The 14,026-nt window shown below is 54.1% G+C and overlaps 3 protein-coding genes across 3 annotated transcripts; all 3 read left to right on the top strand.

Moving 5' to 3' along the window:
- The first annotated feature begins 1,400 nt into the window (after nucleotides 1-1,400).
- LOC130599872 (inositol 1,4,5-trisphosphate receptor-interacting protein-like 1) lies at nucleotides 1,401-3,530 on the top strand. The gene is given in 2 exon segments (XM_057410662.1): nucleotides 1,401-2,003; nucleotides 2,006-3,530. Coding segments are annotated over 2 exon segments (1,449 nt in total). The 5' UTR covers nucleotides 1,401-1,441; the 3' UTR covers nucleotides 2,893-3,530.
- A 2,483-nt stretch (nucleotides 3,531-6,013) lies between these two features.
- Nucleotides 6,014-8,039, top strand: LOC130599871 (inositol 1,4,5-trisphosphate receptor-interacting protein-like 1). Its single transcript, XM_057410661.1, is given in 2 exon segments — nucleotides 6,014-6,566; nucleotides 6,569-8,039. Coding segments are annotated over 2 exon segments (1,440 nt in total). The 3' UTR covers nucleotides 7,456-8,039.
- Nucleotides 8,040-10,566: 2,527 nt separating this feature from the next.
- LOC130599870 (inositol 1,4,5-trisphosphate receptor-interacting protein-like 1) lies at nucleotides 10,567-12,599 on the top strand. The gene has a single exon (XM_057410660.1). The coding sequence runs from the start codon at nucleotides 10,567-10,569 to the stop codon at nucleotides 12,013-12,015; it is 1,449 nt and encodes a 482-aa protein (XP_057266643.1). The 3' UTR covers nucleotides 12,016-12,599.
- Nucleotides 12,600-14,026: the final 1,427 nt, after the last annotated feature.

Genomic DNA, 14,026 nt, shown 5'->3' with positions numbered 1-14,026 from the left:
ACCAGTTTATTCTTCCATGCCGGTAGCATAGCTGGTAAAGAGCATGAGATTCATGTCCTGTTCCCAGTTCTGACTCGTTAAGTGACTTTCAAAACCAAGCTTCACCTCTCTCTGCCTTCATTTTCCCTTCTGTAAAATGGCAATAACAATGCCTAACTGTTGAAAGAGTCCCTTATAAGATCTGTGTGTTCTTGTAACAGCAAACTGCTGTATAAACTAATAATGGAATACAGTGGATTTCTTTAAAAGGTGATACTCCTTTTGCAGCCTAACTGCACAAACCAGAAAGTACAAATAACAGGTCCTAATGAAGAGACTGCGTAACTTAATAATTTACAGGAAGACATGTTTTCTACATATAAAATCACTTGAAATAATCACAGAGCGCTGCTCTGTGACCATGATGCATCTGCATGCGTTTAAAAGATTTTTTTTTGTGAGTGTGGCTTGATTACGAAAGGGGCCTTGGGTGGCAAAAAAAAAGAAGAACTTGATCTCTGCTTCCAATTTTTCTGATAGATCCCTTCCTAATAATGATTTTGGGGTATTTGGCATATATAAAAATTTATGCATTCCTTTCATTTTACCCATTTTGCATTGGAGAGGTTGCATGCATGGTAGCTTCTGTTGCTGGCCTGTTGCCCCAATGACATTTAAAGGTTCATTATCGATGAAAGCTAACTGTTGATTTAACACCGCAAACTTAGCCCCGGTGTCTGCTAGAAATTCTACATTTGTGTCTTCCTTCCCCGGCTTCATTATAACCGGGGGACTGGCCGGGGTTCAACCCTCCGGTCCCCCCTGTTCTATTTCTAATTCAGCAAGGCATGGGAGGTGTGTCCCGGCAGAGGTCCCACCACTCCCAGGAGTTGCAGGAACCGGCTGCATTCAGGGAATAATTTTTATTGTGTTATGGAGATCCTGCGTTTCACTCCCCTCCAAATTCTGCTTGCTAGCTGGCCCGCGGTTGTGCGGGCGGGACTGCGGTGTGCCCGCGGCGCCTGTAACAGCACAGGGGACGCGTCACAATGGGGGATGGATATGAGGGTGCCAGCAGGCAGCATTGGCACAGTCCTGCCTGAGGCAGCAGTGAGTGCGCGCGTAGGGGGGAGGCTGGGCTGGAGAAGGGCAGGGGCAGAAACGTGGGCCCCTGGGGGTGGGTGCTCACCCTGCATCGAAACCCTAGCTGCGAGCGCCTTGGGCAGGGCACGCTGCTGCTGGCACCGGGCCTGGGCGCAGGCCTTGCTGCCCCCCAGCTGCCTCGTTCCCTCTCCTGCCTGTCAGCAGCTCTCTGCGCCTCCTGTCTGCGCTTCCCCCGCCACCAGCTCCCTTCCTCCTTCCCTCCCTCCCACTCCCACTGAACTCCTTCTTTCTCCTGCAGGCCATGGGTCTCGCAAAGCTCTTACTCTGGTTTCTGGAAGGCATATTCTCAAACGTGCGCATGGTCGGTGATGAGCTGGATGAAGCCACACGTGAACTCATGCAGCAGCGTTCGGAGATGCTTATCGAGGAGATGGCTCGGATGTTGCAGGAGCTGGAGCAGCAGCAGGTCGAGGAGCTGAAGAGAATACAGCAAAATGGTGTGACCTGGAGTGGCCTGCTCTCTGCTGACTTGTGGAACTGGACGTTCTGGGCGACCGCTGGCTTCCTGCTCCTCCTGATTGTGGGGCTCTGGTGCTGCTTTAGCAAAAGAAGCCCTGAGGTGGGCAGCAGCATCAGCAGTGAAGAGGAGGAAGACAGTGAAGAAGATGCCTCTAGTGCGGAAGATTTGAACACGTACATTGCAAGGCGCAATGAGTGGTCAGAGAACGAACTGTGGGACCAGAGCGAGTGGGTGCTTGGAGTGGTGGAAAACCTCCTCTTTGCTTGCCAAGGGTCCATTTCCTTGTCAAAGGGTTTCTTGCCGGAGCTGGGACCAGCCATGGGAGTGGGCAGCGCCTTTGATTGCTGGAGTCCCCAGGACGACGAGCCTGTCTACCGTTTCCTCGTGCCCCTGACACCCCCCGTGGCCACACCTTCCGCCTGGAGCCAGGCACCGTGGCAAAGGAGTCCCGCATCCGTGTGGAGCTGGAGTGCATGTGCACTGCTCAGCAGACGGTGGGGGGCATGCGGTGCTTCCTTCACAACCCCAAGGAGCAGCTCAGGAAGAAGCAGAAGCCCAGCCTCCTGCACACCCTCTGCACCGACTCCTATCTAGATGCGCAGAAAACTGCGCGCTGGTTCCAGGATTTGGTGAGGGAAAACAAGGCAATCTTGCGTCTGTTACGTTCACGTTACTGCCTTCTGACCGTGCTGCCCTCCAGACGCTCCTGCAAAGTGGAAATTGAGCATATCTCTGGGATAACCATGCTCATTGAGATGAACTTTGCCGTGCAGCTGGACAACTCAGACATCTTCATGAGCAGCCAGGCGAGAGAGGGTGTCTTCAGCCCAAGCACAACGTGGACACTGACCTGCGCCTGGGCAGAGGCAAAGTTCTTGTGGCTGATGTTCGATCAGACCCCAGACGACACCTTGCTCAGCTGCCTGCATCTCTGCAACCGCATGCTGGCGGGCACAGGCTTTTCCCGCTATGCCTTGAAGACAGCGGTGATGCACCTCCTCACCACCACACCCCTGTCAGGCTGGCGCAGCACACATTTCCTGCAGCGGCTGAGTGACATCACGAGGTACCTGCACCGCTGCTTGGAGGAGAATCGCCTCAACCACTTCTTCTTTGGGAATGAGAAGGTTCCTGAGGAGATCGTCTTGCCCCCAGCCTTGGAAAGAGCCGAGCCATTCAACCTCTTCCAGCATCTGGCGCAGGATCCGGCTGCCCACGAGCAGGCAATGCGTGAGTTCAAGGAGCTGCAACATCGGCTTACAGCACAGCTCTTCTTCTCGGGGCACTGAAAGTGGTCTTCATGCAGAGAACCGTGTTTGCAGAGTTCACAGCTGAGGACAGATGAGGACCACCTCATGCAGGAGGCAGATGACGGACAGAGTGCAGGCTGCTGCAAGGAAAGGAAGAACCTCATGCAGTGGACCTCTGCCGAGAGCAGCAGCATTCTCTTCTGGATGGTTTTGAGATAGCAGCCGTTGAAGACTACAGCGGCGACAAAGATGACTTTCCCCGTGCTTCCTTCTCTCACTGGCTACGGCCAGAATGGCATTTCACATGGGCCAAACTCTTGGTGGCAGCTCTGGCTGTGCAGGCACCAAGCGAGAGGCACCGCTGATGTGCCCCTGTGTGTTCACCGGGGTCTGGACGGAGAATCTACGCATGCTGGACCCTCCCCGGGGAGCTGGTGCCCCAGAACTGAGCACGCTGGGCACGGAGAACACGCTGCTCTATCGGCAGTGGGAATTCCTGCCTCACCTTTCTTCCACAGCAAAAGCACGCTCTGGGGAGTGGGACCCAGATGCAGCTGAAGAGCCCACTGGAAAGGAGCCTGGCAACAGTGACTCCTGTTGCTACCTGGACAGTGAGCTCCTCCCTCTTTGACAGGGTCCATTCCCTCTGGGAGCTTTCTCTTGTGCAAAGATACCAATAAATCTCTCATGTTACACCCAAAGAAGCACAGCTGCTATGAGGGTGTGGGCTGTGGAAAGGGCTCTGCTTGATGGTCAGGCTAACGGGGGATGTGTTTGATGGTCAGCTCCACAGAATCATCGAATCAACAGTAACAGCTGGAAAGGACCTTAACATACTTCAGTTCCAAGCCCTCCGCCATGGGCAGGAACGCCTCACCCCAGACCATGTCGCCCAGGGCTCTGTCCAACCTGGCCTTGAACACTGCCAGGGGTGGAGCATTTACCACTTCTTTGAGCAACCTGTTCCCTTGCCTCACCACCCCTAAAGCAAAGAACATCTTCCTTATATCTAACCCAAACTTCCCCAGTTTTAGTTGGAGTGCAGGAGGAGTTAGAAACCTGTGTTAAGTCAGGAGACTATGATCTGGTGGCAACTACAGAGACGTGGTGGGACAGCTCACATGACTGGAATATAGTCATGGAGGGCTATGTCCTTTTCAGGAAAGACAGGCCAGCCAGGCGGGGTGGTGGGGTTGCTCTTTACGTGCAGGAGCAACTACAATGCACCGAGTTCTGTCCAGGGACAGATGGCGAGCGAGTTGAGGGTCTGTGGGTGAGAATTAAGGGGCAGGCGGGCAGGGGCGATACTGTTGTGGGTGTCTGTTACAGACCACCAGATCAGGGTGAGGAAGTTGACGCGGCCTTCTACAGGCAGCTGAGAGCGGCCTCACAGTCGCAGGCCGTGGTCGTCATGGGGGATTTTAACTTCCCCGATGTTTGCTGGAAGGACCACTCGGCAACCCAGCCACAGTCCAGGAGGTTCCTCCAGTGTATGGATGATAACTTCCTCCTGCAAATGGTGGATGAGCTGACCAGGAGAGGAGCGCTGCTGGATCTCATCCTCACTAACAAGGAGGGTCTGGTCGAAGCGGTAAGGGTTGAGGGCTGCCTTGGTTGCAGCGACCACGAGATGGTGGAATTCAGGATCTTGTGTGGTAGGATCAGTAGAATAGCAAGTAGAATTGCAACCCTGGACTTTAGCAGGGCAAACTTTGCCCTTTTCAAGCAATTGCTAGGGGAAATCCCATGGGCAAGGCTGTTTGAAGGTAAAGGGGCCCAAGATAGTTGGTTGGCATTCAAGGATTGCTTTTTCCGAGCTCAAGATCAGAGCATCCTGACACATAGGAAGTCAAGGAAGAGGGCCAGGAGACCTGTGTGGCTAAGTAGGGAATTGCTGGGTATGCTCAAGTGGAAGAGGAGAGTTTACAGGTCATGGAAGGAGGGGCTGGCCACTTGGGAGGAATATAAGGCTGCTGCTAGAGGATGTAGGAAGGCAGCTAGGGTGACTAAGGCCTCCTTAGAATTAAACCTGGCGAGAAAGGTCAAGGACAGCAAAAAGAGCTTTTTCAAATACATGGCAGATAAAGCTAACACCAGAGGCAATGTAGGCCCACTGATGAACGGGATGGGTGCCCTGGTGACAGATGATTTTTTTTCTGACAGTGGCTTGAATATGAAAGGGGCCTTGGGTGGCAAAAAAAAGAAGAACTTGATCTCTGCTTCCAATTTTTCTGATAGATCCCTTCCTAATAATGATTTTGGGGTATTTGGCATATATAAAAATTTATGCATTCCTTTCATTTTACCCATTTTGCATTGGAGAGGTTGCATGCATGGTAGCTTCTGTTGCTGGCCTGTTGCCCCAATGACATTTAAAGGTTCATTATCGATGAAAGCTAACTGTTGATTTAACACCGCAAACTTAGCCCCGGTGTCTGCTAGAAATTCTACATTTGTGTCTTCCTTCCCCGGCTTCATTATAACCGGGGGACTGGCCGGGGTTCAACCCTCCGGTCCCCCCTGTTCTATTTCTAATTCAGCAAGGCATGGGAGGTGTGTCCCGGCAGAGGTCCCACCACTCCCAGGAGTTGCAGGAACCGGCTGCATTCAGGGAATAATTTTTATTGTGTTATGGAGATCCTGCCTTTCACTCCCCTCCAAATTCTGCTTGCTAGCTGGCCCGCGGTTGTGCGGGCGGGACTGCGGTGTGCCCGCGGCGCCTGTAACAGCACAGGGGACGCGTCACAATGGGGGATGGATATGAGGGTGCCAGCAGGCAGCATTGGCACAGTCCTGCCTGAGGCAGCAGTGAGTGCGCGCGTAGGGGGGAGGCTGGGCTGGAGAAGGGCAGGGGCAGAAACGTGGGCCCCTGGGGGTGGGTGCTCACCCTGCATCGAAACCCTAGCTGCGAGCGCCTTGGGCAGGGCACGCTGCTGCTGGCACCGGGCCTGGGCGCAGGCCTTGCTGCCCCCCAGCTGCCTCGTTCCCTCTCCTGCCTGTCAGCAGCTCTCTGCGCCTCCTGTCTGCGCTTCCCCCGCCACCAGCTCCCTTCCTCCTTCCCTCCCTCCCACTCCCACTGAACTCCTTCTTTCTCCTGCAGGCCATGGGTCTCGCAAAGCTCTTACTCTGGTTTCTGGGAGGCATATTCTTGAACGTGCGCATGGTCGGTGATGAGCTGGATGAAGCCACACGTGAACTCATGCAGCAGCGTTTGGAGATGCTTATCGAGGAGATGGCTCGGATGTTGCAGGAGCTGGAGCAGCAGCAGGTCGAGGAGCTGAAGAGAATACAGCAAAATGGTGTGACCTGGAGTGGCCTGCTCTCTGCTGACTTGTGGAACTGGACGTTCTGGGCGACCGCTGGCTTCCTGCTCCTCCTGATTGTGGGGCTCTGGTGCTGCTTTAGCAAAAGAAGCCCTGAGGTGGGCAGCAGCATCAGCAGTGAAGAGGAGGAAGACAGTGAAGAAGATGCCTCTAGTGCGGAAGATTTGAACACGTACATTGCAAGGCGCAATGAGTGGTCAGAGAACGAACTGTGGGACCAGAGCGAGTGGGTGCTTGGAGTGGTGGAAAACCTCCTCTTTGCTTGCCAAGGTTCCATTTCCTTGTCAAAGGGTTTCTTGCCGGAGCTGGGACCAGCCATGGGAGTGGGCAGCGCCTTTGATTGCTGGAGTCCCCAGGACGACGAGCCTGTCTACCGTTTCCTCGTGCCCCTGACACCCCCCGTGGCCACACCTTCCGCCTGGAGCCAGGCACCGTGGCAAAGGAGTCCCGCATCCGTGTGGAGCTGGAGTGCATGTGCACTGCTCAGCAGACGGTGAGGGGCATGCGGTGCTTCCTTCACAACCCCAAGGAGCAGCTCAGGAAGAAGCAGAAGCCCAGCCTCCTGCACACCCTCTGCACCGACTCCTATCTAGATGCGCAGAAAACTGCGCGCTGGTTCCAGGATTTGGTGAGGGAAAACAAGGCAATCTTGCATCTGTTACGTTCACGTTACTGCCTTCTGACCGTGCTGCCCTCCAGACGCTCCTGCAAAGTGGAAATTGAGCATATCTCTGGGATAACCATGCTCATTGAGATGAACTTTGTCGTGCAGCTGGACAACTCAGACATCTTCATGAGCAGCCAGGCGAGAGAGGGTGTCTTCAGCCCAAGCACAACGTGGACACTGACCTGCGCCTGGGCAGAGGCAAAGTTCTTGTGGCTGATGTTCGATCAGACCCCAGACGACACCTTGCTCAGCTGCCTGCATCTCTGCAACCGCATGCTGGCGGGCACAGGCTTTTCCCGCTATGCCTTGAAGACAGCGGTGATGCACCTCCTCACCACCACACCCCTGTCAGGCTGGCGCAGCACACATTTCCTGCAGCGGCTGAGTGACATCACGAGGTACCTGCACCGCTGCTTGGAGGAGAATCGCCTCAACCACTTCTTCTTTGGGAATGAGAAGGTTCCTGAGGAGATCGTCTTGCCCCCAGCCTTGGAAAGAGCCGAGCCATTCAACCTCTTCCAGCATCTGGCGCAGGATCCGGCTGCCCACGAGCAGGCAATGCGTGAGTTCAAGGAGCTGCAACATCGGCTTACAGCACAGCTCTTCTTCTAGGGGCACTGAAAGTGGTCTTCATGCAGAGAACCGTGTTTGCAGAGTTCACAGCTGAGGACAGATGAGGACCACCTCATGCAGGAGGCAGATGACGGACAGAGTGCAGGCTGCTGCAAGGAAAGGAAGAACCTCGTGCAGTGGACCTCTGCCGAGAGCAGCAGCATTCTCTTCTGGATGGTTTTGAGATAGCAGCCGTTGAAGACTACAGCGGCGACAAAGATGACTTTCCCCGTGCTTCCTTCTCTCACTGGCTACGGCCAGAATGGCATTTCACATGGGCCAAACTCTTGGTGGCAGCTCTGGCTGTGCAGGCACCAAGCGAGAGGCACCGCTGATGTGCCCCTGTGTGTTCACCGGGGTCTGGACGGAGAATCTACGCATGCTGGACCCTCCCCGGGGAGCTGGTGCCCCAGAACTGAGCACGCTGGGCACGGAGAACACGCTGCTCTATCGGCAGTGGGAATTCCTGCCTCACCTTTCTTCCACAGCAAAAGCACGCTCTGGGGAGTGGGACCCAGATGCAGCTGAAGAGCCCACTGGAAAGGAGCCTGGCAACAGTGACTCCTGTTGCTACCTGGACAGTGAGCTCCTCCCTCTTTGACAGGGTCCATTCCCTCTGGGAGCTTTCTCTTGTGCAAAGATACCAATAAATCTCTCATGTTACACCCAAAGAAGCACAGCTGCTATGAGGGTGTGGGCTGTGGAAAGGGCTCTGCTTGATGGTCAGGCTAACGGGGGATGTGCTTGATGGTCAGCTCCACAGAATCATCGAATCAACAGTAACAGCTGGAAAGGACCTTAACATACTTCAGTTCCAAGCCTCCGCCATGGGCAGGAACGCCTCACCCCAGACCATGTCGCCCAGGGCTCTGTCCAACCTGGCCTTGAACACTGCCAGGGGTGGAGCATTTACCACTTCTTTGAGCAACCTGTTCCCTTGCCTCACCACCCCTAAAGCAAAGAACATCTTCCTTATATCTAACCCAAACTTCCCCAGTTTTAGTTGGAGTTAGAAACCTGTGTTAAGTCAGGAGACTATGATCTGGTGGCAACTACAGAGACGTGGTGGGACAGCTCACATGACTGGAATATAGTCATGGAGGGCTATGTCCTTTTCAGGAAAGACAGGCCAGCCAGGCGGGGTGGTGGGGTTGCTCTTTACGTGCAGGAGCAACTACAATGCACCGAGTTCTGTCCAGGGACAGATGGCGAGCGAGTTGAGGGTCTGTGGGTGAGAATTAAGGGGCAGGCGGGCAGGGGCGATACTGTTGTGGGTGTCTGTTACAGACCACCAGATCAGGGTGAGGAAGTTGACGCGGCTTCTACAGGCAGCTGAGAGCGGCCTCACAGTCGCAGGCCGTGGTCGTCATGGGGGATTTTAACTTCCCCGATGTTTGCTGGAAGGACCACTCGGCAACCCAGCCACAGTCCAGGAGGTTCCTCCAGTGTATGGATGATAACTTCCTCCTGCAAATGGTGGATGAGCCGACCAGGAGAGGAGCGCTGCTGGATCTCATCCTCACTAACAAGGAGGGTCTGGTCGAAGCGGTAAGGGTTGAGGGCTGCCTTGGTTGCAGCGACCACGAGATGGTGGAATTCAGGATCTTGTGTGGTAGGATCAGTAGAATAGCAAGTAGAATTGCAACCCTGGACTTTAGCAGGGCAAACTTTGCCCTTTTCAAGCAATTGCTAGGGGAAATCCCATGGGCAAGGCTGTTTGAAGGTAAAGGGGCCCAAGATAGTTGGTTGGCATTCAAGGATTGCTTTTTCCGAGCTCAAGATCAGAGCATCCTGACACATAGGAAGTCAAGGAAGAGGGCCAGGAGACCTGTGTGGCTAAGTAGGGAATTGCTGGGTATGCTCAAGTGGAAGAGGAGAGTTTACAGGTCATGGAAGGAGGGGCTGGCCACTTGGGAGGAATATAAGGCTGCTGCTAGAGGATGTAGGAAGGCAGCTAGGGTGACTAAGGCCTCCTTAGAATTAAACCTGGCGAGAAGGGTCAAGGACAGCAAAAAGAGCTTTTTCAAATACATGGCAGATAAAGCTAACACCAGAGGCAATGTAGGCCCACTGATGAACGGGATGGGTGCCCTGGTGACAGATGATTTTTTTTCTGACAGTGGCTTGAATACGAAAGGGGCCTTGGGTGGCAAAAAAAAGAAGAACTTGATCTCTGCTTCCAATTTTTCTGACAGATCCCTTCCTAATAATGATTTTGGGGTATTTGGCATATATAAAAATTTATGCATTCCTTTCATTTTACCCATTTTGCATTGGAGAGGTTGCATGCATGGTAGCTTCTGTTGCTGGCCTGTTGCCCCAATGACATTTAAAGGTTCATTATCGATGAAAGCTAACTGTTGATTTAACACCGCAAACTTAGCCCCGGTGTCTGCTAGAAATTCTACATTTGTGTCTTCCTTCCCCGGCTTCATTATAACCGGGGGACTGGCCGGGGTTCAACCCTCCGGTCCCCCCTGTTCTATTTCTAATTCAGCAAGGCATGGGAGGTGTGTCCCGGCAGAGGTCCCACCACTCCCAGGAGTTGCAGGAACCGGCTGCATTCAGGGAATAATTTTTATTGTGTTATGGAGATCCTGCCTTTCACTCCCCTCCAAATTCTGCTTGCTAGCTGGCCCGCGGTTGTGCGGGCGGGACTGCGGTGTGCCCGCGGCGCCTGTAACAGCACAGGGGACGCGTCACAATGGGGGATGGATATGAGGGTGCCAGCAGGCAGCATTGGCACAGTCCTGCCTGAGGCAGCAGTGAGTGCGCGCGTAGGGGGGAGGCTGGGCTGGAGAAGGGCAGGGGCAGAAACGTGGGCCCCTGGGGGTGGGTGCTCACCCTGCATCGAAACCCTAGCTGCGAGCGCCTTGGGCAGGGCACGCTGCTGCTGGCACCGGGCCTGGGCGCAGGCCTTGCTGCCCCCCAGCTGCCTCGTTCCCTCTCCTGCCTGTCAGCAGCTCTCTGCGCCTCCTGTCTGCGCTTCCCCCGCCACCAGCTCCCTTCCTCCTTCCCTCCCTCCCACTCCCACTGAACTCCTTCTTTCTCCTGCAGGCCATGGGTCTCGCAAAGCTCTTACTCTGGTTTCTGGGAGGCATATTCTTGAACATGCGCATGGTCGGTGATGAGCTGGATGAAGCCACACGTGAACTCATGCAGCAGCGTTTGGAGATGCTTATCGAGGAGATGGCTCGGATGTTGCAGGAGCTGGAGCAGCAGCAGGTCGAGGAGCTGAAGAGAATACAGCAAAATGGTGTGACCTGGAGTGGCCTGCTCTCTGCTGACTTGTGGAACTGGACGTTCTGGGCGACCGCTGGCTTCCTGCTCCTCCTGATTGTGGGGCTCTGGTGCTGCTTTAGCAAAAGAAGCCCTGAGGTGGGCAGCAGCATCAGCAGTGAAGAGGAGGAAGACAGTGAAGAAGATGCCTCTAGTGCGGAAGATTTGAACACGTACATTGCAAGGCGCAATGAGTGGTCAGAGAACGAACTGTGGGACCAGAGCGAGTGGGTGCTTGGAGTGGTGGAAAACCTCCTCTTTGCTTGCCAAGGTTCCATTTCCTTGTCAAAGGGTTTCTTGCCGGAGCTGGGACCAGCCATGGGAGTGGGCAGCGCCTTTGATTGCTGGAGTCCCCAGGACGACGAGCCTGTCTACCGTTTCCTCGTGCCCCTGACACCCCCCCGTGGCCACACCTTCCGCCTGGAGCCAGGCACCGTGGCAAAGGAGTCCCGCATCCGTGTGGAGCTGGAGTGCATGTGCACTGCTCAGCAGACGGTGAGGGGCATGCGGTGCTTCCTTCACAACCCCAAGGAGCAGCTCAGGAAGAAGCAGAAGCCCAGCCTCCTGCACACCCTCTGCACCGACTCCTATCTAGATGCGCAGAAAACTGCGCGCTGGTTCCAGGATTTGGTGAGGGAAAACAAGGCAATCTTGCATCTGTTACGTTCACGTTACTGCCTTCTGACCGTGCTGCCCTCCAGACGCTCCTGCAAAGTGGAAATTGAGCATATCTCTGGGATAACCATGCTCATTGAGATGAACTTTGTCGTGCAGCTGGACAACTCAGACATCTTCATGAGCAGCCAGGCGAGAGAGGGTGTCTTCAGCCCAAGCACAACGTGGACACTGACCTGCGCCTGGGCAGAGGCAAAGTTCTTGTGGCTGATGTTCGATCAGACCCCAGACGACACCTTGCTCAGCTGCCTGCATCTCTGCAACCGCATGCTGGCGGGCACAGGCTTTTCCCGCTATGCCTTGAAGACAGCGGTGATGCACCTCCTCACCACCACACCCCTGTCAGGCTGGCGCAGCACACATTTCCTGCAGCGGCTGAGTGACATCACGAGGTACCTGCACCGCTGCTTGGAGGAGAATCGCCTCAACCACTTCTTCTTTGGGAATGAGAAGGTTCCTGAGGAGATCGTCTTGCCCCCAGCCTTGGAAAGAGCCGAGCCATTCAACCTCTTCCAGCATCTGGCGCAGGATCCGGCTGCCCACGAGCAGGCAATGCGTGAGTTCAAGGAGCTGCAACATCGGCTTACAGCACAGCTCTTCTTCTAGGGGCACTGAAAGTGGTCTTCATGCAGAGAACCGTGTTTGCAGAGTTCACAGCTGAGGACAGATGAGGACCACCTCATGCAGGAGGCAGATGACGGACAGAGTGCAGGCTGCTGCAAGGAAAGGAAGAACCTCGTGCAGTGGACCTCTGCCGAGAGCAGCAGCATTCTCTTCTGGATGGTTTTGAGATAGCAGCCGTTGAAGACTACAGCGGCGACAAAGATGACTTTCCCCGTGCTTCCTTCTCTCACTGGCTACGGCCAGAATGGCATTTCACATGGGCCAAACTCTTGGTGGCAGCTCTGGCTGTGCAGGCACCAAGCGAGAGGCACCGCTGATGTGCCCCTGTGTGTTCACCGGGGTCTGGACGGAGAATCTACGCATGCTGGACCCTCCCCGGGGAGCTGGTGCCCCAGAACTGAGCACGCTGGGCACGGAGAACACGCTGCTCTATCGGCAGTGGGAATTCCTGCCTCACCTTTCTTCCACAGCAAAAGCACGCTCTGGGGAGTGGGACCCAGATGCAGCTGAAGAGCCCACTGGAAAGGAGCCTGGCAACAGTGACTCCTGTTGCTACCTGGACAGTGAGCTCCTCCCTCTTTGACAGGGTCCATTCCCTCTGGGAGCTTTCTCTTGTGCAAAGATACCAATAAATCTCTCATGTTACACCCAAAGAAGCACAGCTGCTATGAGGGTGTGGGCTGTGGAAAGGGCTCTGCTTGATGGTCAGGCTAACGGGGGATGTGCTTGATGGTCAGCTCCACAGAATCATCGAATCAACAGTAACAGCTGGAAAGGACCTTAACATACTTCAGTTCCAAGCCCTCCGCCATGGGCAGGAACGCCTCACCCCAGACCATGTCGCCCAGGGCTCTGTCCAACCTGGCCTTGAACACTGCCAGGGGTGGAGCATTTACCACTTCTTTGAGCAACCTGTTCCCTTGCCTCACCACCCCTAAAGCAAAGAACATCTTCCTTATATCTAACCCAAACTTCCCCAGTTTTAGTTGGAGTCCCCTAGGGCTATGCCTTGTCTTTCATGTGAAAATAACCAAAAGGGTTGAACAGCAAAGGGGTATTGGGGAAAAAAAAAGAAACATCATGCTCTGATCCCATATTTTAAAATACAGCCTATCTTCTATCTCATATTCATATATATGTATACACACACACACACACACATATATATATACACAGACACAGAGAGAAAGAGATCATTCCTTAGTGCATGGACCAATCCCTATAAAGCTGCTGAGTTCATCCAATCCATGATGTCGTGCTCCATCTCCTGTAACAGTCTTTCAGGGCAGGAGAGACGGTGTGCAGTGTTGGATTGTTGCCTGCTGTAGACACCGCGGAAGTCGTTCGGTCACTGCTGAGCCGGTCTGGTTTTGTCAAAGCCCATTCTTTTTTGTGATGGTGGTTGGAGGGAAGTCAGGGCCAGTCGCTGGTGACCTGAAGACATCTGGTTGGCGAGCTATAGAAGTGCTACATAGCAGGCAACAGCATACAATTGAGTTCATTGACTGTTTTGCCCCAAAATCAAATCCCCTTGAGGTCCACATCGGACTTCCCTGTCTTCCCACATTACCCACCAAGTATATCTGGGTCTCAGAGCAAAAGCAATCCCACGAGTGGGTTTGCCTTTACCTGAAGCAGGAGTAACCCAGGCTCTCTTCCCCAGCAAATTCTTGATGTGCACTACAGGAACTTTATCCCTTTCTACAGTATGTAGAAGTTCTGACTGGGCTGGGCCAGCCCTGTTGGCAGATCCTCTGGTGTTGACCAAGCAGGCGGCCTTTGGTAAATGTTTATCCCAGTGTTTGAAAATCCCACCACCCATTGCTCTCAGTGTAGTTTTTAAGAGCCCATCTTGCCATTTTATTCCCCAAAATTAAATCTCCTGTGTAGGCCCCTGTAAGCAGCGAGGAGAAGCAGACAGGCCAACCCAAGATGGGTGATAAGCAACTTCTACTTTATTTGTGACGCAGTTCACACACATATATAGGAGTGG

This window comes from Pezoporus wallicus, unplaced genomic scaffold, assembly GCF_028554395.1.
Source record: "Pezoporus wallicus isolate ANWC-B61680 ecotype Strahan unplaced genomic scaffold, APGP_CSIRO_Pwel_v1 contig_8831, whole genome shotgun sequence".
NCBI classification, from domain to species: Eukaryota; Metazoa; Chordata; class Aves; order Psittaciformes; family Psittacidae; genus Pezoporus; species Pezoporus wallicus.
This window is presented reverse-complemented; position numbering and strand designations above follow the sequence as displayed.